The sequence below is a fragment of the Ipomoea nil genome, unplaced genomic scaffold (genome assembly GCF_001879475.1).
Source record: "Ipomoea nil cultivar Tokyo-kokei standard unplaced genomic scaffold, Asagao_1.1 scaffold1421, whole genome shotgun sequence".
NCBI lineage: Eukaryota > Viridiplantae > Streptophyta > Magnoliopsida > Solanales > Convolvulaceae > Ipomoea > Ipomoea nil.
The window spans coordinates 6,616,198-6,641,826 of NW_017617849.1; the positions used below are offsets into that span (position 1 = coordinate 6,616,198).

General features: G+C 35.8%; 4 protein-coding genes across 7 annotated transcripts; 2 read left to right on the forward strand and 2 right to left on the reverse strand.

Annotated features, from left to right (window-relative positions):
* Positions 1–407: 407 nt before the first annotated feature.
* On the forward strand, positions 408–4,722 carry LOC109187979 (probable aminopyrimidine aminohydrolase, mitochondrial). Of its 3 annotated transcripts, XM_019338430.1 has the most exons (7): positions 408–760; positions 1,264–1,363; positions 1,463–1,735; positions 1,816–2,230; positions 2,318–2,578; positions 2,660–3,102; positions 4,664–4,722. In XM_019338430.1, exons 1-6 carry the CDS (start codon positions 513–515, stop codon positions 3,094–3,096), a joined length of 1,734 nt encoding a protein of 577 aa, XP_019193975.1. In that variant the 5' UTR covers positions 408–512; the 3' UTR covers positions 3,097–3,102; positions 4,664–4,722. The 3 variants fall into 3 exon arrangements, with proteins under 3 accessions (XP_019193975.1, XP_019193974.1, XP_019193976.1); XM_019338429.1 differs by lacking the exon at positions 4,664–4,722 and having other exon boundaries at positions 2,660–3,219; XM_019338431.1 differs by lacking the exon at positions 4,664–4,722 and having other exon boundaries at positions 408–715; positions 2,660–3,219.
* LOC109187980 lies at positions 2,783–23,903 on the reverse strand. 2 transcript variants are annotated; one of them, XM_019338432.1, is made up of 3 exons: positions 23,489–23,901; positions 20,930–22,543; positions 2,783–2,802 (listed from the first exon to the last, which is right to left on the reverse strand). In XM_019338432.1, the coding sequence occupies exons 1-2, from the start codon at positions 23,595–23,597 to the stop codon at positions 20,955–20,957; spliced, it is 1,698 nt and encodes a 565-aa protein (XP_019193977.1). In that variant the 5' UTR covers positions 23,598–23,901; the 3' UTR covers positions 2,783–2,802; positions 20,930–20,954. The 2 variants fall into 2 exon arrangements, with proteins under 2 accessions (XP_019193977.1, XP_019193978.1); XM_019338433.1 differs by lacking the exon at positions 2,783–2,802 and having other exon boundaries at positions 20,785–22,543; positions 23,489–23,657; positions 23,688–23,903.
* LOC109187982 (vacuolar protein sorting-associated protein 26A-like) lies at positions 11,509–14,403 on the reverse strand. Its single transcript, XM_019338434.1, has 12 exons — positions 14,288–14,403; positions 13,620–13,657; positions 13,464–13,538; positions 13,300–13,374; positions 13,138–13,210; positions 12,959–13,003; positions 12,760–12,871; positions 12,467–12,533; positions 12,332–12,376; positions 12,171–12,226; positions 11,919–12,094; positions 11,509–11,716 (listed from the first exon to the last, which is right to left on the reverse strand). The coding sequence occupies exons 1-12, from the start codon at positions 14,376–14,378 to the stop codon at positions 11,538–11,540; spliced, it is 1,032 nt and encodes a 343-aa protein (XP_019193979.1). The 5' UTR covers positions 14,379–14,403; the 3' UTR covers positions 11,509–11,537.
* Positions 17,139–20,698, forward strand: LOC109187977 (MDIS1-interacting receptor like kinase 1-like). Its single transcript, XM_019338426.1, has 2 exons — positions 17,139–20,097; positions 20,177–20,698. The coding sequence occupies exons 1-2, from the start codon at positions 17,460–17,462 to the stop codon at positions 20,584–20,586; spliced, it is 3,048 nt and encodes a 1,015-aa protein (XP_019193971.1). The 5' UTR covers positions 17,139–17,459; the 3' UTR covers positions 20,587–20,698.
* Positions 23,904–25,629: the final 1,726 nt, after the last annotated feature.

The following is a 25,629-nucleotide window of genomic DNA, read 5'->3' on the forward strand; positions in this document are numbered from 1 at the left end:
AGGGTGAATTAGATGACTTATCAACATTCTAATGCTAACACTTACAGTTTATCACGATTTACTCGACTAAAAAGATGTAATATCTGTTCAAAAGGATTATAAAAAAACTAGGGAGAGTTTTTTTTTTTTTTTTTTTTTTTTTTTTTTTTTTTTTTACCCCCTCATTCATCCTATAGTTACACATATCAAAATTTCTCAAAAACTACCATTATATATTAAATATGCTCTTAAACTAAAAAAATAATTTTATAAAATAAAAAATAACCCCTAACGGCCTAACGAACAACGCCATATAGTTTTGCCATGTAACCGTTAAGCCGACTAGGCATTAAGCGCGCTGGATTACTCGCTTAAATAAGTGAATGAGTTGGATTTAGTTGATGAGTCGAATTCAATCCCCGAGCGAGAATTGTACTGCTAGCTTTTCCGATTTCCATTTTGCAGTTACTGCCGCCGATCCTCCGCCACTGCTAGTGGTAGTAGTACGTGACTGCGCGCGCAACCACCCGAGAATGGCGTCGACGTCGTCTAGTTCGAGTTCAAATCCGCCGCCGCCGGCTAGTTCGAGTTCAAATCCGCCGCCGCCGGTTGGGAATGTCGACGGCATAGCGCAGACTTGCTGGGTCAAGTTCAGGAAGAAGGCGATATTCGCGCTCTACACTCCCTTAATCGTCTCTTTGGCGTCGGGAAAACTCAAGGACGAGACGTTCAGACAGTACGTCGCAGAGGACGTTTATTTCCTCGATCTATTTGCTACAGTGTCAGTTGTTTTTTTTTTTTTTTTTTTTTTTTTTTTTTTTGGTTCCTGAAGAATAGAACCTTCTCTAATCTTATTTATGGCGGGAATTTCTTTTTCGTTTTAATGTGTTCGTTCTTTTCTATCTTATTTATGGCGGGAATTTCTTTTTCGTTTGAATGTATTCCTTCTTTTCTATTTTATAGATCAATTCAAGCAAGACAATGTATATAAACATATTTGCATTTATATTCTTTAAATTTATTAATTCCATCGTATCATTTCTTGAAAATTACTTAGCTTCTCTACAATTTATTCTGAAGTTTATGCGGATGCACTTTTAGGATTCTTATAAGCTCAATTCTGATAGAGAGATTATCCAGATACACCCTTCTTTAATTTGTATTTTATTTTTTTAATGTTCTTAAAATGTCATTAGTCTGCTGGCAGAGTTTTTTTGTCCATTTTTATTTGTTTAGTTTGTAGAAAGTGTAGTAACTTAGGAATCAATAATGGATGTAATACAGGTTTGAGTTTGCAGAAGGATACGCAGACGATAATGAAGCAATGCATGGGATTAAAGAGTTGAGGATGATTACAAGAAATAAGGTCGACTGTTTTCGCCGGGTAAAAATACTACCAAGTGTTTATTTACATGTCATTTGCCTCCGGCTTCTTCTTCTTCATTCTCGATTTGTTCTATAAATGTATGGAATTGGACTACAGGAATGGCGCTCTGATTTGGTCAAAGACGATGCTATTCCGAATCCAGCAACTTCTAAGTGCATAAATTTCTTGTTGGCTATAGCGTCGGGAAAGATTGATGGGATCAAACCTTTTGAGAAAACCAAGTTTTCCGCTTATATCCTAGGCGCTTTCACATCTTGCATGAGGCTTAATGCGTACATTGGTAAGGAGGTGCGGGAACTTTTTTTCGAACATGAAACTAATCATCGCTGCAAGAAGTGGATTGAGAGTTACTCCTCAGACAGTTTCCAGGTTTGGTTATTTTTGTTTTGTTTTGTTTTCTTTAATAAGAAGATACAAATCATGACTGTATAGTAGGTGTTGTTTTCCAGGATTTTTGTTTGCAAACAGAGAAGGTGCTGGACAAGTTAAGTGTGGCTTTGAGTGTGGAGGAGCTTGGCATCATTGAAGGACTTTATTCTCAAGGAATTAAACATGAGATAGAGTTTTTCTTAGCTCAGCCACTTATTCAGAAAGCTATTGTACCCCTCTCAGGAGAGCATAACCTAGAAGAACGCCGACTGATGATATTTTCCAATTTTGATTTGACATGCACTTGTGTTGATTCAGCTTCCACCTTGGCAGATCTTACAATAGAAACAGCTCCAGAATCTGATCAAATCCCAATAGAAAATCAATTTGCACGTATGACATTGTCTGATCTAAGAGACAATTGGAAAGTTATCGCCAAGAAGTACAGAGATGGGTATGAGCAGTGTATAGAGAAGTTATTAGCCACTGAAAAAGGTAATTACTTTATCTCATGGGTTGTGATAATTGATGACCCCCATTGCCCCATACATGCAAGCTTAGATTTTTGTTTTGGTTTTGCAGCGGAGAAGTTGAACTATGAAGGTCTGCGAAAAGCACTTGAGCAACTTTCAGATTTTGAGAAAGAAGCAAATTTAAGGGTGATTAAATCTGGTGTGCTTAAAGGTCTTAAACTGGAAAACATAAGACGAGCTGGGGAGCTTTTGAAACTCCAAGACGGTTGTATGGATTTTTTCAAAACTATAAAAAAGAAGAATGCAGATGTTCATGTGATCTCCTATTGTTGGTGTGGTTATTACCTCATTAGATCTGTGTTTTTAACAGGTATGTGGTTACTGAGGAGTTTGATTAGAAGATCAAATCGTTATCTCTTCCTAATGTTCTTAATGTCTGTGTTGTCACTAGGGGGTATAGATGACTTAAAGGTGCATGCGAATGAGTTAGAATTTGAAGAATCTTTGTCCACTGGTGGAATTATGATGAAGGTGCAGTCCCCCATTGACAAGGTTGAAGCTTTTGACAAAATCCTCCTAGAGAGCAGCGGGGAAGGGAATGATAAGAAGAAAGCACTGAGTGTTTACATCGGAGAGGCAGTAGGGGACTTGCTGTGTTTGCTTAAAGCAGATGTAGGGATCGTGCTAGCTCCAATCGAAAGTCTGATAAGCGTGGCGAGTCATTTTGGTGTCAAATTTGTTCCACTCTTTACTGGTGTGGTTAAGAAGCAGAGGGAATGTGTCGAGGTCGAGGGAGCAGACTCTTCTTCTACTTGGAAAGGGCTGTCCGGCATTCTTTACACAGCCTCAAGCTGGGCTGAGATACACGCTTTTGTCTTTGGCTCTTAGGATATTGAGAGAAATGTTAATACAAAATAGAAATTAGTGAGATAGATACAATGAATTCCTTTCTTTATAGGCAGAAATGTAAATGTGATTCATTTGGCTGGAGATAGAAACAATACTTTTTGATGGAAGAATATTGAAGCTAGCTTAGCTTTTATGAATGAATGTCTCATCTCTGCATGGATTTTATTACTTGGTAGTAAAAATTATTTGAGTGAGTAGTGAGTAGGTCTCGGAGAAGCATCTGGGAATCTGAGGATGTACAAGTATAGTAACACCTCATTCCCTGTGATTCCTTTAATGCTTCCTCACTTGTCACTTCAATTAACTCTTCTTGCTCTCTTAATTCACCATGCAATCAAAGCTCAACAATCTTGCATCTCTTTACTACTTGTTACCAATGCTTGTAATAATGCTAAACAGATTCCAAAAACGACAACACCAATAATAAAAACAATCTTTACAAATGATTCCAAAATTTCTCAATATTACTGAACCAGAACATTAATTGTCATCCAGTGGGCAACTAGCTAGACAGTTCTAATTCTTTAGCTCAACCATAAACTTAAACGAGTCAACCAGATTTCTCATACTATTTCAAAAGGAGAGAGAGCTAAGCATAAAGAAGACAATTTCTTACAAAGTTTCCAATAACCATTTCTTTGCTCTTAAATTTCAAAGGGAAAGAACAAACTTTCCTCAATTCATACCCAATACCCAAAATGAGGGCAGAAGAATGTTTACACCAATAAATAAATAAATAAAACTTTAATAAGTAGCCAGAAGAACAGAGTTGTCTAACTCAATCAACTTCCCCAAATTTCCCAGTTGTTGAAGCGAATTTGCCTAGCTGTTATCATTCCAAGTATGTCGGCACCCCTTGCATTTGTAAAACCAGGAGAATGGGCTGGGGAGTGGAAACGCGGAGAAGACAGGAGAATGGAGGTCGTTGGAGGGGCGTAAGAGAATCGCCACGAACCGGGTTATCCCGGAATTTCTCCCCAGAGAGAGCTACCCTGTCGGATTATAATTGTCTTATTACTAGTTTTACTACATAAACTTTCAAATCATACCCTCTAAATTTTACTCCGGATATGATGTACACGGATATATAAACTACTTTCTTCATGTGGGTCCTATATAAGTGTCTGGCATTCTTTACACAGCCTCAAGTTGGACGAGATACACGCTTTTGTGATTGGCTCTTAGAATCATCTCTTTTTCGACTCGCATACGACACTGAGAGAAATGTTAATACAAAAGAGAAATTAGTGAGATAGATACAATGAGTTTTGTTTACTTTTAAGGCAAACTGGGTTTTTTTTTTTTTTTGTTGATTGGATTATGCAAATAGCATTTTCCCTGTGTCGTATGTGTTGAATATACATCCAACATGTAGTGTTTTTTGAGCTTTTAGAATTGGGAGTATCATATCATTTAGCCGCCGCATCCACTATCAAATTTTCTTTTGTAAGAATAGTGTTTGTAGACAAGTCATGTCCATCTCCGATCCGGATAGAACTTGTCGGAGAATTTTTTTTCTTTTACATCATAAACAAAAAAATTCAAAATCTAAAGCCATCACATGAATTGTGGTCTAATCACATCAATATAAGGTGTTACGTTATCCATATCCTTTCATGTGTGTAGATTGCAAATCTAGGAGACGAGTGACGACATGCAAGAAAACTAGTGATTTTATTCGCAGGTTAAAAGGAATGAATTGTAATTCAGTGGGAAAAGAATGAGGTGTTAATAAAGTAGGAATTAAAATTAGATTGTTTGATAGGGATGAATGGAATTATTCATAATGAAAATGGGAGAAGTAATATTAATAATAACATTCAAGGACAAATATATCATTTTTTTCCTTTTCCCTTTCTTTGTATGAATGAATTGCAATTCATATGGTTTGACCACTAAATTTTATTTAACTACCGAACTACATGTGAATGTGAAACATAGCTGATTGAGTTAATTATAGGGTAACTAGTTGATAACATTAGCTAATTGTATAAAGGTGTTTAGTAAATTAGTTGTTTGGTATAATTTCTTTTCTCAAAAAGTTAATTGAAAAAGTTACTTTGAGTACCTTTTTGAATTTTAGCATTTTAGAGTACAAAAAGCTAATCAACCAAACACTTATATTGATTTTAAAACCAAGTCAAACAATTAATAGTTGTCAAATAAATCAAAATTGTCCTATAGGCTAACTATTTTACCAAAATAACCCCTAATTAGTTGTGAATGGTGAGTGATGATGGAGATTGATGATAATTAAGTCATTGAGTTGCCTTAGCGCATGCCCAATCTTTTTTCTTGGCTAGTAAATGAATATTCAAACTTCTTTTAATTTCTTTTCTTTCATGTCCGTACAAGATGGTATCTCCACCAAAGCTAAGTGGGACCTAATGATTTATTTATTTTTCTTCTTGCTCTCATAATTGATTCCACCAAATGAAAGCATTGAGTTTATGACCAACAACAGGGACACTTGTATGTATATGAGTGTGTATTAATAATATTTTAATTTAGAGTAATTAAAAATACTAATAATTGTTTTCAAAAAAAAATACTAATAATTAATTAATACTACGTAGTATTTAATGTAAATGATTCATAATTGTATTATATTGTTAGTTGTACTTATCATAATTTAGAAAGAAAAAAAAAAGAAAAAAGAAAAAAGAAAAAAGAAAAAGAAGAAGCTAATAGCCAAGGTTTCAAAAAAAGAAAAGAAAAAAGAAGCTAATAGCCAATGAATGATGCCATTGATCGAATAAGGCCTCCAGTAATCAGGTCAAATTTTATCACATTTAAATGATCGAATAAGGCCTCCAGTAAAAAAATACAGAACTTTATCTGCATGTCCATCTTGATTGATTGAATGGTTTAGATTGAATTTGTTTTTCTTTTTTTTTTTTCAGACGTCGTTTTTTTGTCGAGCAAATTTTTTGAATCTTCTCAATATTTACAAATTCGCCATCTTCGTTTTGCATTGATTTGGAGTTGAGAGTTTAAGTAAAAAGTGGTGCATACTAATACAAGTCGTCAATCTAGGATAATCAACGACTTAAAAAAAAAAACATATTTTTACTTGAACCAATCCTAACGACACACATATGGCATCATCATATCATTTAAAAATGTTCCTTTATTATTAATTCAAAGCCTAATAATGCCAATAATTATAATCATTTCTCAGCCATATATTTTAAAATCCACTTTGGATTATAATCGTAACTACTAGCTATACACTAAAGTGTATAGAGTATAGTACAAGGCCTTCAATCACATCACACAAAGAAAAGAAAATAAAATCATTCTTGGTATATCAACTAGCTCAAACACCCTTTAATTTGATGATGTTCCACACATTATTGCCAGACCACAATCACAATGTATCAATCTTGCCAGCTAGCTGGGGATTGGATTTTTTTCTTAACAAGGAAACCTAATTAATAATTTCTTAGAAAGTTGTGTTAGAACAATTAAAAAAACGCATTAAAGAATAATCAAATTTAGGAAAATATTATTTGTATTTTTTTTTTTTGTGTCAGCGGCGACTCTCTAATTCTTCTAAACCTGGATTCTCCAAGAGCTTAGTTGCCCAAATAACTGTTTATCCAAAATTGACAAGAGAAAATCCGCACATTTAATTTGTTCCCTTCCCCTTGGCACATGAAAGAACACCACACAGTCAAAGCTTTTAGCAAGAAACTTGCAGTCTATAATAAGGGAGGAAAGGGCTTCCCCCTGGCCTCCTGTATTAAATCTATCATAAATATTAAAAATTCAACCTTTTTCGACCATTCAAAAAGTAAAAGAAACTTTCTAACATTTGTTGGTAGTTGGTAATATATAGCAACAACATTTTTTTGAATCCTTAAAATGACTGGTTAAAATAACTCTTGATTTCTGACCAATTTTTCATGACTAGAAAAGCTTTCTATTTGTACGTTCTTTTTAGTGTAGCTATTTGTATCATTTAATGAGGATTTTATCGTGTTATGTTATTCTTTATATTTATTGGTTATGAACTTATGAATCCATATCACATATTATAATTATTATTTCAATTTTCTTCTCCATCTTTCGTTTTCCCTTCCCCACCCATTTTGGTGACTTTACCTTTTTAGTAATATTATTTTCTTGGCAGTTGTCCCACATGTATTATGTATATATAGTCTTTCCTTATTATCAGATTCCCATTTTTCCACGAATAAGTTGACGTTATAGTTGTAAATTTTAAGAAAATGATAAGTTTTAACTCTATAATTAAGAATTCTTATAGTTTGTCTTGAAAATTGGTAAAGAAGGTAAATTACAGAATGTAGTTCAACTATTTGCTAATAAAGTAAAACTTATAAATTTTTTTGGATTGGTTAACCACTTAAATTGTGTTCAGGACAAATTAAAGAAAATTATATTCATTACTGTGCACTTGTGAAACACACACATATGTTGTGGTGATGTAGGTCCTCATGTACCTTTCATGTCTTTTTCTTTCTTTTAAAAAACATTGGTCCGGTTTGATAACATAGTTAGTTTATTAGTCAATTTTAAATTACTTGGCCACTATTAACTGTTTGATTTGGTTAAACCGTCAATATAAGGGTTTGATTAATTAGTTTTTTTTTTTTTTTGTAATAGATTATTTTTTCAAAACATTAAAATTCGATCAGATTTTGAGAAAATCATTTTTCGATGTAATCAGCTAACAGTTAAATTACTAAACATCTTACTACAATCAGTTAATGTTATCAACTAGTCAAACCTACTAAACAAATCAGCTAATATCTATTTACCAAACACCTCGTTATCTTTTCTTAATTTAACATAGTGCCTTCCGTCTGTACCATATGGAAACCATATATATTCCATTATATTCCCATTCCTCTCCCTCTGATCTATATATAAAAAATTTGACCTCATTGATTGCTTCCCGACTGTCTCATCATGGCCTCTTCTTCCATCTTCTGATCATCTGTTCTTCATATATGTTTGCAAGCTAGGGGAGTTCATGGCAGGATTTTGCCGCCGGCCGCCATGGATGCGGTGGCCGGGAGGGAGGACGATGAAAGAGCCGAAGAGATCGATCAAATAAGTATAGCGGCGGCCGGCGGTTATACCAACTGCAACTCAGAAGAAGAGGATGATCTGATCGATCGATATGGCCTGGTGATATGAGGAAATGCAAGTACTATGTAGGCAAGTCTAATTCTTGGCTTTGCTCTTTTTATATATTCTTGTTTTTGTAATATCTTTACCTTACTGGTTTTGCTTGCTCAAAGAAAAAAAGGGGGGCTTTCCATTTGGAAACCCTAGCTCCAAACATATATATTATTGTGTTTCTTCTCATGGAAGAAATTCCCATTTTCATTTTTTGTGGTCTTGTATCCATTCATATTGGTTAAACAATTCAAGATTTTGTTCCCAAAAATCTTGTAATTTATTGACATATTTTAATTTTATGTGTGTTGTTTTATTCTTTCTTTTCAGATGCACGTAATAAAAGAAAATAAAGAAATTTTTGATTCAATTATTATATTCTTTTCGATACTTTTGCGTTCATATCTCTTGTATTTAGAGCAACAACAATGGTTTAGTATTTAAATTGTTGGCCGGGTTTTTGTCCGAGCAATAAAAAGAGAAACAAAATAGGAAAAAAACGTGCAGCAGACTTGACGGGTTATGCTTCACCTCTTTTTTTTTTCTTCTTCGTTTTTAGTTTTTCAAAAACAGTGTCAATTTTCTTTTAGTAAAAGAACTTGCCAATTCTCTTTTCTCTCACTTCTCTTCCAAAGCGGTATATTAGAAGAAGAGTATATTGGAAAAACCCCCTCAACGGGAAAATCATTAGTATATCCTCAATAGATATGATTTTTTTTTATAGGTTTTTGAGGTGTCAACTAAGATAAAGATGATGAGGAAAAAAAAAAGTGAAAAAGAAGAAGAAAAAAATAGAATAATAACGTGCCCAGTAGGCGCGTGCTATTGAGGATGTTTTTTCTATATATATTGGACTATTCACGCGCCTACTGGGATGCCTTAATTCACCTACAAAAAAAAAAAAAAAAAAAAAAGTATAATAGTCCAAAGGGGTGGTCGGGACATGATACTTATACTTAAATTTTATGAGTTTGATTTTTACTAATACCTTTTAATTGAGGCCACGGTATAAATCTTCCCACTTCATAGTGTGTTTACGTGTATTATTAATTATAGTGTACAACTCATGTGATTATATTAAATGGAATAATTTAATCTGATAAACCTAACTTAGCAATAATACACTCTAGTATATGCTATAATATTGTAATGGGTCCCAATTCAATTAATATATATGGAGTATGCATTATAATTAGTATAATTTATAATAATGTCATAATTTATCATGGGGTAGAGCCAGCTTGATTGTTCAATACTCCAAAAAGTTTCATCTTGTCCTAAATAATGTTACATTTATTACTGTCGAAATCTTTCATATTCATAAACTATATGTAAATTGATTGTATTCATTATAATTTAATGAAATAAAATTATATTGTTTTAGAGAATTTTAGCTGAAAAGATTTTGATCGATTGCGTAGGTGTTATCTTATGTGTGTGACTACAGTGTGAGTGTGTGTGGTGTGTGTGTATATATATATATATATATATATATATATATATATATATATATATATACCCACCAAGAGAAATATAAACTAATATGAGCCGTCCATCTGAAAAGATCAACAGATCTGATGTAATTTTAAAAAAAACAAGGTGGTATTTTTATAAATAACCAAAACTTTAAATGCAAGTAACATATGCAAGTGTACAAGTGCAATGTACAAGTAAAATCACTTAAAAGTGCAACCATTTACACAATTACATTTAATAGTTCGTGTAATTAGTTTACCTTTTCAAATTGGTGCACTTAATGATAACGTCTTTCATTTTGGTGCACTTAATGATAACGTTTGGTGCAGCTAATGATAACGTTAAGTGCACTTAATATTGTTACTCAATGTACATTATTTATTGCACTTTTAATACATTTTACTTGAACTTAAATACACTTTATGAAACTGATATTTGTACTTTTAACACAATTTACTTGCACTTCAAAGTTCAATTATTTACAAAATGACACCGTATTTTTTTTTATATTTATATAAAAGTGTTTATGATCGCTAGAACTATTTAGATAGACGGTTGCGATGAATTTTCATTTAGAGTTTGAATGTAATTTACACAAAAGTATAAATTTCCCTATAGGCAGATATGACTTGAGAAATACAACCCCGACAACATAAGAGAACAAAATTTGTTGTCCGAATTTCTCACATGTTTTAGGTCAAATTATAATTGTGAGATCATTGTAATCATTTTCCTTTTTTTACTTTCTTCTTCTCGGATGACAAAGAAAATTCATAGTCACTGAGTATGTATTCTATTCGTATGTAATAACTTGCAAGCCAAAACTCTAGTCTTGTGTAAAAATGATCTTTAGATACGAGTGTAATTTTGGTCAATAATTCACTTTCCCAAATTGGAAGAAACAAGAAAAGACGATTTTACCCCTTCAAATTTAGTTCAAATGTTGACTTAAAATTTTTCGGTCACAATTCACCGGTAATTTGGTTGGTGTGACCAAAATTGATAAAAATTGTATAGCCAAGATACTAAATTAACATTTTTGAAAATCAAGTGTTGTAATTAACACAACTCCAATAGTCACTGAACTAAAACTGAAATTTTCTCGAGAATCATATACTCATCGACCATGGCTTAATGATGTTGAGTGTATGGGGTGTACTCAATTGGGCAGGGCGCAATCATGTTGTTTATACTTGAGGATAAGGAAGATGATGAATTTCAGTGTATGGTGCCAAAAGCTTTGATGCAATGAATAATTATTAATGTCTCAATCAGCGGATCGGACAGCGACCACAGACCAAAAGAGATTAAGATAAACAACAAAGTTAGAATCATAATCCATAATCACTAAACAATTTTCTATTGGCTGGCTAATGACTCATCAACTACTCAATCACAGAGTTTAATTAATCACTAATCATCATAGTGCTGAGTTAGTTCAAATCCCATGCTTCACCAATCACCACCTTTGTGGAGATCTTAAGAAAAGTCAGAAAGCCAGCTAAGCAGCAGCCACAAGACCAACCAAATCCATGTTCTTTGATGGAAAATGATAAGTGTAGTAAAACTCCCACTTCTTCTTAATCAATCACAACATAACACATAAACTGTAAATCAATCGAAACATGTCACGTTAACAGTGAGTAATACGTGAATCAATCAGAAAATGTCACGTTAGCAGAGAGTAGAGTTAAACGTGAATCAATCAGAAGATGTCACGTTAACAGAGAGTCAAACGTGAATCAATAAAAAAAAAAAAAAAAAAAAAAGGAGTTGAGAATGCCAATCAATTAAGATCAGGATGTGTCAGCGAGGCGGTACAGTTTGATTTCTTGCTGTTTAAAATACCGCCTGTCTTCTTCGTCAACAAGGACGAGGTTCAAATAGTATTCCACGCTAAATTTGTTGTTGATGTTTCGATATGTTGGTGTCAATTCATATGGACTCAGGAAGAGTCTGATGAGTATCGATTCACCTGAGAAAGCGAGAACAAGTAATCACTCGTTATCTCATGCATCAAATTACTAATCAATAGCTTGAAGGTCGTAAAATCAAGGACAGCAGTGTTCTATTCCTATTCTTTTTTTTTTTTTTTGGAATAATTCCTATTCCCATGAAACTACTAGTTACGCTGATCATAAATCTACGAAAACCCGAGGGGGGATAGATTTATATACCTCTGACAGGAGCACCATCCATCAACTCAAACTTTGCGAGGGTCTCTGTGTGAACATGGGCAGTCGCCCCAGATCCTGTAGATTCTATGCGTCTGATCTCAAGATCCATATTTTTTATCTTGATTCGCACGAGAAGGAAATATACTTTGCCTATAATAACATCTTTCAAATGATACCTGTTTACACATAATTGAACAAAAATTACATACGAGAATGCTAAATCGTTTTCTAATTACACTCCACTTAACTTACTTGCTCTTGTTGTACTCGAACTCAATATGAAGGCAATCTTCGATCCCAACTTCCATCTACAATAAGCTCCAAACAACGAAGAATATTAATCAAGTACAGTTAGTTTCCTTTCCCTCTCGATTAATTAAAGAGCAAGACGTGATCATCCTAAAGAACAGTACCTTAATACTATTGTTGATTGGCGGAGGTGGGCTATAGTTGCGCACCTGATTCATAGATGTGAAGATAACGGTCAGGTTATTAGAAGATAACTTGGAAAGCAAAAAATAAAACGGATATTAATATATATGTATTACCACAAAGTCTTGGAATTCCACTATGCTTCCAGCATATCCTCGACTGATTGTCACTTTGAGGACGTACCTAAACCAGCAAAGAGTTAAATTCCCGAAACATGCATGTTTGCTCAGCATCAACATATACGAGCGTGAACAAGACCATCAAAAAAGGATAAGGCAATGCAACCAATGAATGCCTGTAAATTTATCCTAAATAAAAGCCCAAGTACACAAAAGAATAGAGTAATTAGTCAAAGCCTCGATCGTGCAAAAGGTATATAAATACTCGCCTCAATATGTACCATACTTACCTAAGACGAACATTTACTCCATTGTATGATTCATAAGGCATTTCAACAGTTGAAAAGTCAAATGGGTATGTTTTCCTCTCATATAATTCCCCAGGAACATCCAGCTCTCGGACTACATTAAATACCTCAAAGGAAAAATCAAAGCTAATAAGAAAAAACAGAGAAAAGAAAATGGATAATGGATAATGATTATACTCACCCAGTGAGGTAAAGTCATACAAGTTCCCTCTATCAAAGTACATTTCTGCGCACAAAAAAACTGGTGGATATGATCATACAATTACCATTTTTATACATACAAATTAAAAGAGATACTAATAAAGATATGTTCACAGAAATAATGGCACCCAACAAGAATACATATTGAAACAACCTAACCTATCTGACCAAGCAGCTCTACTTTGATGCCATTGTGCTCAACCTTCTTTCCGGATATTGGTTCTATTGATATCTGTGAAGTAAAATTTTAAATTAATTAGCTAGCGTTGCAAAACGTTTAATTAAAGTAATCCATCAGAAACAAAAATGATTATAGAATACCTTCCCAGTAATGTTTTCTTGAGTTTGAAAAAGTGGGACCATTACTGTTCGGCCATTTTCCTTTTTCAGTGGGACCTAAGGATGTATGCAAATAAATGATGGAAAGAAAAACTTGGAAGCGTACCACAGAGCAAATTGGTTAATTAAAAAGATCACACACACACCTGTTTCCGTGACTTTCCATCCGAAAATGTGATTACAATGTGGCATGCTGGCTTAAAAGCTCCAAGTATATAATTCTGCAAAGGAATTAGGAAACTCCAATCAACAATGCAAAACGCGGGACTTATCAAAACTATAATAATTAATAAGGAGGTTACCATGCTATTAAAGGATGAACGATATATCTTCAAATTAGCTGCAGCATCTTTCAAAGATCAGGATTAGTCCATGGTATACTAATAGCTATATATGAACAACTTGATCCAAGAACTGCCAAGTACCAACTCATCTAATCACTTTCTTTTCTCAATTCCAACCTGGATAGATGATTTCACTACAGCCTAGCCCAAACCATAAAACTAACTCAAAACTCAAAACCCTATTAGCATTAACAGCCAGAAGTGTGCAAACAGAGAGAAATTAAAATAATACTAAACAGTCCAAACCCGTGCATATGTGAGCTTAAACCCACTGACATTAGGTAAAGAACCCTCAACCCCTGAAAACACAGGTTGTGGGAATTGCCCAGATAATAAAAAAGACAACTTTCCCAACAAAATGCCGCCTGCTAAAACAGGAAACTTTGGGCCTTAACTTCTTATGTAAATGTCATAAACATAGGCACAGAAAATTTTCAGCAATAAACTGTAGACCCAGAGAATTCTTCCAGTAATAACATGAATCACGAAAACCCAACATTGCCATTCCTAGTAATTAACGAAATATCAGTTTCCGTATGATCACGTGCATGTCATAATGTGTTGTCATCGAGCGGGGGTTGTGGGTGCAAGTAAAGAAGTGGCGAAGAAGAAGTGAAGAGCCATACCTCGATCGGGCGGATATATCGATCGATCAATCGAGAAAGAGAGTTCAGAGCATAGTTTCAATTGTACAAAATTTTTAAGAGTTTTAAGCATCCGACGTTAGATTTGGTTTCCTCTGAGGTTTTCCTTTCTGTTTTTTTTTTGTGTGCTCAAATCACAATTCAGTCCTTTAATTCTCATAACATCATACTACGGTCCTTTACTTTGTTGTCTTTCTCTTGCTACTCCCTCTTATCTTTTTTTCTTTTTTTCAATTTAATTATTTTGGAAGCATTTTTACATCATGTTTATCCATCATTATACAATAAACCATAGTTCACATGATACTATATGCCACTAACATACGACTTTAAATTACTTTTAATATACTCAAGCCTAAAAGTTTATTTTAATTTTATTAAAGGTTTATATTTTTCAAAAGTTATTTTTTAGTGTACTGCAAATTTATTTTTTAAATATTATCTAAAATTTAACTAATAATACACTAAAATGGACTTTTAGTATATTCAAAATGAATATTTATCAGTAATTTAGCTTATAATGTGAACTATGGTCTATAATATAATTTATCCTTTTTCTGGCGGTAAAATTTTAATGCATAATAAAAATCCAAATTCACTCCAAGGTATTATTCTAGTGGACGATAAATCTCATTCAATACTTGTTTCAAGCAGCAATGTGGGGATTTAAACTTACCACAAACATTGAAGTTTTGGGTTTGGATTCGACAATTGGGCTCTTTCTACGCAAAAATGTATAATTTGGTACGGTATTGAGTTTTGAAGTTAAATTAACTTATTTTATCTTCTTATGAGTTACGTTCATGGGTCTAAGATATAGTTCAAAAAATTCGAGAAATCTAGTTATTTAAAATATTTTTTAAAAAAAATTCCAACCGGCTTATTGGGTTGAATACTACCAAGTTTTGCCCATAGTTTAAATGGGCTAAATATGGGCTGCTTGCTAATTACTACTAAATTATGCATGTATGGACACTACAACCCAAAAAAACAAATTTTGTGACTTGAGCCTTCTAATCTTCTATGTCTGTATTATAGCTGTGTAGAGGTAGTAGTAAAGGTTTGGCCCAAATTATGGATCATGTCGATTTTGGGCTGGACCTTTGTTATGGGAGGATCTAGTTTGGATCACTTGCTACAAAGTCCATCAAGATCGATTCTACATTATATAATTCCTTGAATGAATTCCTCTTAAATTGAGAAAGAATCTAGCTAGACCAATCCTTACAAGCTCGCTACGATTCGACTAGCTAGGTTAAGCTTAGTCCTGAATGGTGATAAATTCTATATATAGGTACACATTGGAACTGTGTTAAAACAATGACACTTATATTCCAATTATTATTAAATAAATGAATATATAATAAATATGATGATTAAAACTATATATTATTACAATGTCCACACATTTTGTTTTCATATCATCACTTTTCGGTAGTATGAAACGAAGGGCTTTTTTTAGCAGAATACCATGCATGCATGTATGATGTATATCAATTGAGTTGAGAAAACCTAAAAGAAGAAAATAAAAAAAAAATAAAAAAAAAACTAAAAACAACTTGTTGATTGGTTTATACAATAATATAAGAAAGATAAGTTGTCCAATTCGATATAGGATGAATGATGAAGGGTATAGTATAGTAGTGTGGGGTGGGTAGCTTTTGATTGAAAGCCATGTGGGGGCACCTAATCCTCCACCGCATATATGGATTCTGATGCTGTTGCCGCCGTTTGATTAATCAAAATCAATCAACACTACATTTCACAAAATTACATATATGCATATCTCAATCATCAATACTATACATATGAAATGAAATAATATATATATAGCCCACTCTATCTATCTTTCAGTGAAAAGGAAAACTCATAATTATAACTAAAGGGTACTAGGTAAATTTGTATGATATATTTGATATAAAAAATTACTAGTAATAGAATGGTTAAAACAGGCTAAATTCATCGAATTGGCTCGTTCCGACCCATAATAAAAATTATTTAAAAAATATTAACTCACCAGGCAATCAGAAGAAATAGACGTTAATCTGCTATCAGGTAAAATTACATATCTTTGAGGTGTTCAGTGCCGTTGCCCCCTCACGTGTGCGGTGGGTTCGCTCATGGCTCTGATACTAAATTGAAACATGTGCCCAATCACAACTAAAAGCTTAAGCTGATAGTTGTGTCACACGTTCAGTGGTCAATTTGAACATTTTTTCAATATATATAATCCATAACCTTTAGGTAAAAAAATTATATACATATATATATATAGTCCATTGTCACTGAAGCTAGGAAGCTGCGTGCATGGAGCCCTGAGTTGGGTCACATGGGCAGCAACTTTTTCTTTGGGTCTGCATTATTAACATATCATGCATTAGCACACACCCATGTACTGTACTCGATCTTCCCAGTTATCATTACATTATTGTTTAAAATAAAATAATATAATAAAAAAAGATTCATTTTGCCAGATGGGTCCATGTGAGTGCATGTCGAGTAAGATCAAATTTTGGTGTTCAGTGGAAAATGGAAATGGCGTTTGGTGGACAGACACTGATGAATGATCCATCTTTTCCTTTCATTTTTCTGTATATATGCACCTTCTCTACAGTCCACAAGTACTAATGTATACAAATTCACTGACAATAATATGTAGAGCCAATTAAGGAACAGATGAGATTGTAATAAAGTTTTAACCATATATAATGTATGCAGATTAGAGGAAAGATTAAGGAAAAAGAACATCATTATATTGTCAGAAACTTGGGTTGACCAAACTGCAACACATTCCCTCCATGTTTTAATGTCTGTTCCACTTTTAATAACTCCAAAAGCTTTACAGTCATTACCTGCAGATTACTAGCTGGTTCAGATCCCAAGACCTCACGAATTTACATTAATTATAATTTAATCACCTTATTATTATTATTAGTGTTATTAGTTTGATCATTAGATTCTTCTTCACTTACACATTCCCAAACATCTTCTTTCTTGCAGATGGGCATGGACCCCACTTTGGGTAATCATTATCATGGTCCATGGACCATAACTAACTCATAAATGTGTGTTTAACTTTAGTTTCAGTTGTTCCAAGAACCAGAAAAACAAAAAAGATGAGAAACTGAGAGGGAGAGAGCAAGAAACAGAAGACATGAAGATGAAAATCCACATTGTTTTCTTGTACTGTTGTATTGTTCTGTCTTTAGTTTTTGTCAATGGAGATGATGATGATGAAGTATCAGTGTTGCTGTCAATTAAGGCTGGTCTGGTTGATCCAATGGGTCACCTGAAAGACTGGGAAGAAAGTGGCAACACTTCAGTTCATTATTGCACCTGGACTGGAGTGTTCTGCAACTCGAAAGGCGTTGTGGAGAAGCTGGACTTGTCGAACAGGAACCTCAGTGGCCATGTTTCAGAAAAGATTCATGGGTTGAGTGTCCTGTCTGATCTGAACTTGTGCTGCAATTACTTGTCTTCATCGTTGCCACGCTCCCTGGCTAATCTCACTTTGTTGAGGAGCCTCGACGTGAGTTCTAACAGCTTTGTTGGCACGTTTCCAGGAGGGATTGGGAGGGCGCCTGGGCTGAGATATCTGAATGCTTCGAGCAACAATTTTGTGGGGTTACTGCCTGAGGATCTTGGGAATGCAACCGGGCTAGAAGAGGTGGATTTTCGCGGGAGCTTCTTTGAAGGCTCAATTCCGGGTTCTTTCAAGAATCTGCAGAGGCTGAAGTTTCTTGGCCTGTCTGGGAATAATCTCACTGGGAAGATCCCACCCGAGCTTGGTGAGTTGAAGTCAGTCGAGACTATCATTCTTGGGTACAATCAGTTTGAAGGTTCGATTCCAGCAGAGTTTGGTAATCTCACTAGACTTAATTATCTTGACCTGGCTGTTGGCACCCTGAGTGGTGAAATCCCAGTTGAGTTAGCAAAGTTAAAGAATCTCACCACGGTTTACCTGTACCGGAACAGCTTTGAAGGGAAGATCCCACCTGAAATTGGAAATATTAGTTCTTTGATGTTCTTGGATCTTTCTGATAACAGATTTTCCGGGGAGATCCCGAATGAGATAGCAGAGTTGAAGAATCTGCAGCTGCTGAATCTCATGTGCAATCGGCTGACAGGTCCGATTCCAAGAAAGCTAGGGGAGCTGACAAAGCTTGAAGTTCTTGAGCTCTGGGAGAATTCACTAAATGGATCTTTGCCAAAGGATCTTGGGAAAAATTCTCCCTTGCAATGGCTAGATGTCTCGACGAATCTTTTGACAGGTGAGGTTCCTTCTGGATTGTGCAACTATGGCAATCTGATCAAACTCATCCTCTTCAACAATTCCTTCTCGGGGTCCATCCCATTAGGCCTCGCGAATTGTTCTTCTTTAATCCGAGTTAGAATCCAGAATAACATGTTTTCTGGCACAATCCCAGCTGGTTTTGGGGATCTTTCCAAGCTTCAGAGGCTGGAATTGGCTAGAAACAATTTCACTGGTGAGATTCCAGGTGATTTTTCACTGTCCACTTCACTTTCATTCATTGATGTCTCATGGAACCACCTTGAATCATCATTACCCTCAGCCATTTTATCCATCCCGAGCCTTCAAACCTTCATAGCCTCGAACAACAAGCTCGGGGGAAACATTCCTGATCAGTTCCAGGACTGCCCTTCTCTCTCGGTGCTTGATCTGTCAAACAACCAATTCTCAGGAGAAATTCCCCAAAGCATCGCTTCGTGTGAAAAGCTTGTGAGGTTAAACCTTAGAAACAACCAATTCACTGGAGAAATCCCAAAAGCCATTGCCACAATGCCAACACTAGCCATTCTTGATCTCTCAAACAATTCCCTTGCTGGAAAGATACCAGAGAATTTCGGGAGCTCTCCAGCTCTCGAAATGGTTAACTTGTCATACAACAAGCTCGAGGGTCCTCTCCCGAGCAATGGCATACTAATGACCATTAATCCCAATGACCTTATAGGCAATGCTGGTCTTTGTGGTGGCATACTTCCACCATGCTCTCCTCTTCGTCTCTCCACCCCTTCCCAGACAAGGAAAAACCACGTTCAACACATCGTCCTAGGATCCGTGGTTGGAATATCTGTCATTTTAGCTCTCGGGATCATGGTCCTTGCAGCAAAATGGCTGTATCATAGGCGGGATATGTACGAAATCTTCTTCAACGATTGGTTCAAGAAGAACAGCTCAGAATGGCCTTGGAGACTCGTAGCCTTTCAGAGGCTGGATTTCACCAGCACAGACATCTTGGCCTGCTTGAAGGAATCGAATGTGATTGGCATTGGAGGCACTGGAATTGTGTACAAGGCTGAAACTCAGCACCCCCACTCTGTAGTGGCAGTAAAGAAGCTATGGAGAACGGGTGGAGACCTCGAGACCCCCGGGGATGATCTCCTAGCAGAAGTGGATCTTCTGGGGAAGCTTCGTCACAGAAACATAGTCCGCCTCTTGGGCTATCTCCACAATGAAACAGATGTTATGATGGTTTACGAGTACATGCCCAATGGAAACCTCGGTGCAGCATTGCATGGAAACGAAGCTGGAAAGATGCTCGTGGATTGGGTCTCGAGGTACAACATTGCTCTCGGTGTTGCTCATGGCCTAGCTTACCTTCACCACGACTGCTACCCCCCAGTCATCCACCGCGATGTCAAGCCCAACAACATCTTACTAGACTCAAATCTCGAGGCAAGAATCGCAGACTTTGGCCTGGCAAGAATGATGCAGAGAAAGAACGAAACAGTTTCCATGGTAGCTGGATCATATGGCTACATAGCACCAGGTTAGCTGGCTGCTTCCTTCAACATCAATTCGACAATTCTCAAAAACTAATCTTTTTCTTTCTCTTATCCAATCTGCAGAATATGGATACACATTGAAGGTTGATGAAAAGAGTGACATATATAGTTACGGGGTAGTACTTCTGGAGCTTCTGACAGGGAAAATGCCATTAGATCCTGCATTTGGGGAAGCCACAGATATCGTCGAATGGGTTAGAAGGAAAAAGAGCAGCAATACCTCAGAAGAAGTGCTGGAACCTGATATAGCTGGGAAGTGCAAACATGTCCAAGAAGAGATGCTTTTAGTCCTTAAAATCGCGATTCTCTGCACTTCGAAGCTCCCCAAGGACAGGCCATCCATGAGAGACATCATAACAATGCTTGCAGAGGCTAAACCAAGAAGGAAAAGCATCTGTGAGAACAATTGGGGATTAAATTCTAATAAGGAGAAGTTAATCTTTGCTCATTCACCAGTCATAGGCCTTCTATAGCAACCCAAAACCTTGTTCTTATGTAAAGATTATATTTTTACTCATCTTTTCCATTTTGCCTTGGGTAATTGCTAGTACCCAGTATAAGATTACTTATGAGGATTCCAAAAAAGGAAACTGGCTTGTAAAGTTGAGATTATGATGATATTATTGTAATAGTATTTCCCTTTTCTTCTTTGATCATGCATATGTAGATTGTACTAAACAGAAGTACTATATCATTGCACTCAAATCTTCTATAAGCATTACATACAGACAACAATTAGCACAGAAAGCTGACAAAAAAATGTTCTCTTTACAATTTCACATTACCAATAGGTAATCTGCAGCTTTCATGGTAATCATGGTGCTTTTAAATGCGATCTGCTTCACCTTTCATCCCCAAACCAATTGTTCTTCTCTTTTGGTCCTGTTGGCCCAGCCTCGCCATATAGTTCAGTTGGGAACAGTTCAAAGAGAGTCTCCACTGAAAGTCTAATGAAGAAGGGAAGGTGGTTGATTATCTTATCCACCTCAGATGTGGAATCGTATTCGATAGTAGGGCCCCACTCCCTCATGTACTGTAACCAAGGCGGTTCTGCAACGACTCCCACTCCGAGGTGCTCAGCTGCAATGATTTGATACTTGGTGCTTGAGTCCAGGTAATACTTGCTCGTATCGCAATCATTCCTTACTCCTATTCCAAGAACCGAAGAGCCTTGAAGGTAACAGCCAGCATGAGGGAAGCTCGCGTGGCCATTTCTTGATGAGTATACTATACACTTGTTTCCCTCGATAAACTCCAGGTCACTGGCATCCACCCATTCACCGCCACTGTGCTCAGAGAAATACACCGACCAAAGTTCTCCGGTGAAGTTGCTAATTCGTAGAGTGTAATGCTCCCAATCACCAACATGCTCGCCTACTTTGTTCATTTCGAAATCCCACAACCATAGTTTTAAGGTGGCTGGGCCGTTGAAGGGGCAAAAGATCCACATTGCAATATCGGTGAAAGTCCCCCCTAAAGCTGGCTTTACATGAACATACAGTTCAGCACTGTCAATATTGCCACACTTGATATAATTCTTAGCTTCATCGTCATCATCTGGCAAATCAAGCCAAAATTCCCCATCGTTTTCCCCCCCTGGTGGCAAATTTGAGCCTAGAGAGTCGACAGCTATGCCACCATTCATTCCATATTTGTATAAAAGAGCACCGTTTTTGAAGAACCACGGAACTGATGAAGGCAAATAAACCTCATCCGGATGGAAGTAAACGGTTGGGCCATAGTGGTTGATGAGAGCGTGAATCTGCTCCAGGTTTGGCATTGCAGCCTGAGAAGAGTCGAGGTTTTTCAAACAGGCTATATCAAGGTCATCTCCAGAACTACTGCAGAAAAACGTCCCAACTGAAACGCCATTACACAACAGCCCCCTCTCGCAGGGTCTTGTTGTCCAAACGTGAAGTTGGGTCTTCGACAAGATTGAGCCAGTACTAAAGATTGTGTCGCAGGTTTCAGCATCATCAGTGAGGTCAGCTCGAACACATTTAACATCTTCGAGATCAGGTTCATCAGGCTCAGTGGTTACCACAAAGCCCATTGGTTTATAACCGTCTGGTGCATTTGGCAGCCAAATGTAACCAGACCCGCTAAGACAAAAATCTTTACTCCAGACCAAAGTGTAGCCAAGAGGCTTCTCGAGAGCAGGAAGATCTGGCCCCGAATCTTGAACAAAGTTATCTGAAACAGACAAATCTCTAGCAACCAGAACATAGCCTCTCAAGGGAAGATCATCGAGTTGACAGTAATGACCAAGAACTGAAAATCCATCAGGAATTTCCACCGGACGATAAAATGTAATACTGTTTGATTTTTCAAACATCGGGCTGTAGCTCCATATTTTCTCAAACTGAGTGATTTGAGCTACTTCAATTTCCCCTAGGCATATTCTTCCAGTTGCAAAATCATTACCATTACCTGTGGAAAATGCATCACATCGGTCAGTATACTAAGCAAACATATCAAGAATAACGTTAAATGACTTCTTCAATCCACTATCAAGACAACTGCTTTACATAAACTGCAAACATATCCACTCTCTCCACATTTGTGCATATACATAAACTATAAGGAAAAAAAAAAAGGGTAAAACCATATTGTCTCCCAATCCGCGAATCAGGATGGAACCATGGGCTCCAATCGTGAGAAATACTAAAGACGAAAATTTGTTTTTCTTAAAGTTGTTCCATATGGATCAACGAAACATAAGTAGATGCCACAATTCAACAAGTAAATAGCTATCTATTTATATGTTTTAATTCCATGACCATCAGGCTCCATATATGCTGAAAAGTTTGATCCATTTCAAGAGTTCCAAGTGAAGATATTGAACTTTAACTGAGTAAAGTGAGGTAATTAAGAAGAAATTACTCACTAGCCATGATCTCAAATGGCCAGTGTCTTAATTTCTTAGCCCAAATTTAATGACAATAACATTCTTAATGTGTTAGTGCAAAAGCCAAATGCTCAGAGCAGCTTCCTAATATTCTAACACTATTAAATGAAAACAAAACCCAGTTTTTTAGAGGAACTGGTGAGGTTATTAGGATATATTCCAGCAAAACATCTCTTTCTCAGCCCAGAAAAGTGCATAAAGCATAGTATCAACTACCAACACAAGAAATAGATTCCAGAACTCCATCCAAAAAGGGAAGGAACCAAATGGTAAAGAATAGCCCTACACCCAAAACCATAAAATTGCACACCAAATTCGAATCAAAGTCATGACCTTTTTCTAAAAATTAACTGATAACTATGCAGACCCAAAACCAAAAAGTCAAAAAGAGAGCAACTTTGGGATCATTAGCAATAAAAACTCAAGAACAATTGATCAAAAACAGAGAGAGAGAGAGAGAGAGATACCTTGAGGCCACTGGGGGAGAGGGGAAGGCAGGGAAAAGGTTTGAGGTTGTTCTACTGGTAACAGGGAACTATGACTGTCCCAGCAACAGCAGCACTCCCTCCCAAACATTCTCTTCTTTCCTTCTCCTCTCTTAGCTTCTTGATCACAAACTGCAAATTGCAAATCAAGATTCCCAAAATCCACCTCTCTCAGGCTTCTATTCCCAGCTGGTAGAAGGAGAATTTCTGTTTTTTGTTCTTTTTCTAGTTTTTGTCTGCTGGAGTTGGTGGGAGGGAATTACAGTTTTCTATTCTCTCCCTCTCTTTCCAATGCATTCTATCATTTCTATGCAAATTCCAACTACCAAGTCGCATAGGAGTTGGGAAAAGTCAAGCAAGAAAACAAGGGAGGACAATTCTACCGTTTCCTTGGCGTAGAGTAGAGTGGTAAGAGCTGACTCTTATATAGGGAGAAAGGGCAATGTTAAATTTTATAGTACTATTTACAAAAGTTATAAATTTTAGGGAAAAGGGTCAAATAGATCCTCGAAGCTTAAAAGTCAATTAAGCCTCTAAACTTTTTAAAGGTTCAATTACACCCATCAACAATTCATTTAAGTACAATGAAGTCTAAAAATAAGTTAATGACCTGCTATCACAGGTCATTAAGGTTCAGGCCACCTTCCGGCGAATTTTCTGACAAAAAAAAAGGTGAACAGCAACCAACCTAGATTTGTCGAAAATTTCGCCGGTCACTTCTTTTGTCAAAAATTTCGCTGATCACTTTTTTTTTTTGCCGGAAAATTCGCCAGAAGGTGGCCTGAACACTAATGACCTGTGATAGCAGGTCATTAATTTGTTTTTGAGTTTCATTGCACTTAAATGAATTGTGATGGGTGTAATTACACCTTTAAAAAATTTAGGGGCCTAATTGACTTTTAAGCTAAAGTTTGAGGGCCTGTTTGACCCTTTTTCCTAAATTTTATATAATTATATATATTAATATGATTGTACCAAATGCTATTTGTACTGACGGCTATTAGTACTATAAAACAATTTTAAATTAATATTCATGTAGTAAATTTAAAACAACTCATCAATCTCATTTGTTTATTTGTACTACATAAACTCAAAAATTGATATCCATATAATAAATTGATTATGGTTACAATCTCGTACAAAAATTATGTTATACTTTAATTACAAACTAGAAGTAAACAAATTGTTTATTTGTACTACACATGAATAGCCATCGAACTATAATGTTATAAATTTGGTTATGATTAATATTTTTTTATCAAGATGGTGGCACAATCTTTTTTATTTAATTTATTTCTCATATATAATTTATAAGCTATTAATGTATTACACAAAAAAAAAAAAAAAAAAAAAAAAAAACATATATTTTAATTAGGTGATTTCTTGGTCTCCCAACAAAAAATGGTGAAATGGAAGCATGATAATGAAAAATTGATGGTTTCTTTCACGTCTCTAATAGCACGTGAAAGTGAAAGATGATGATGAGTGATAGGGGCGTTGACCTGTAGAAGCTGAAGCCGCCATTAATGATCTCATCTCCATCTTCTTAAGTTCTACTTCAACCACACAACCTTCCAACTTATCTATTCCTAACCCCTTTTGTCTCCCCTTCTATATATATATAGAGAAAAAAATCTCAATACTCATCACAAAGGACCCTCCTTGACCGAGGGAACCCATAATGTCCTCCTTCAAATTAAAATCTAACAAATAACAAGAGTTTCTTCAAAATTTTCATATCCATACTATGATCTATGTAGCGAAATTATAATTAAACGGATACCAACTCTAGTTTGATAAAATTAGTTATTAGTTAATAGTTTATTATATACAAAATTACTTTCTCCAAATCTTATCAAAAAAGTTGTTTTGGTCAGTTTTTTTGAATTTTAATATTTTGAAACAATAGGTTATTATAAAAAGTTTTGAAGAATGACCAAGAATCGAGTCTCACCAACGACACTGTGGTCTGTGGGAGCTACCTCTCAAAGTGAGGGGGATTCCTTGTGCGCAGTGAGCAAAGGTCTAATCTCTGTGGTTCATGTTCAGTTGAGTTACCATGATTTACATCTTTCCAAATGCTTTGTCATATCAGAGTGTGGAGGACCTTTAGGATTAGGGTT

Coding starts and splice junctions, on each gene's coding strand:
- LOC109187979 (XM_019338430.1), top strand. CDS start 513: ATGGCGTCGACGTCGTCTAGTTCGAGTTCAAATCCGCCGCCGCCGGCT. Junction 1,364..1,462: donor AGGTCGACTGTTTTCGCCGG/GTAAAAATACTA, acceptor ATTGGACTACAG/GAATGGCGCTCTGATTTGGT. Junction 1,736..1,815: donor ACTCCTCAGACAGTTTCCAG/GTTTGGTTATTT, acceptor GTTGTTTTCCAG/GATTTTTGTTTGCAAACAGA.
- LOC109187982 (XM_019338434.1), bottom strand. CDS start 14,378: ATGCTTAAAACTCTTAAAAATTTTGTACAATTGAAACTATGCTCTGAA. Junction 13,004..13,137: donor AGAGCTGCTTGGTCAGATAG/GTTAGGTTGTTT, acceptor TTTTGTGCGCAG/AAATGTACTTTGATAGAGGG. Junction 12,377..12,466: donor TGGAATTCCAAGACTTTGTG/GTAATACATATA, acceptor TCTATGAATCAG/GTGCGCAACTATAGCCCACC.
- LOC109187977 (XM_019338426.1), top strand. CDS start 17,460: ATGAAGATGAAAATCCACATTGTTTTCTTGTACTGTTGTATTGTTCTG. Junction 20,098..20,176: donor ATATGGCTACATAGCACCAG/GTTAGCTGGCTG, acceptor TCCAATCTGCAG/AATATGGATACACATTGAAG.
- LOC109187980 (XM_019338432.1), bottom strand. CDS start 23,597: ATGTTTGGGAGGGAGTGCTGCTGTTGCTGGGACAGTCATAGTTCCCTG. Junction 22,544..23,488: donor TCTCCCCCAGTGGCCTCAAG/GTATCTCTCTCT, acceptor CATTTTCCACAG/GTAATGGTAATGATTTTGCA.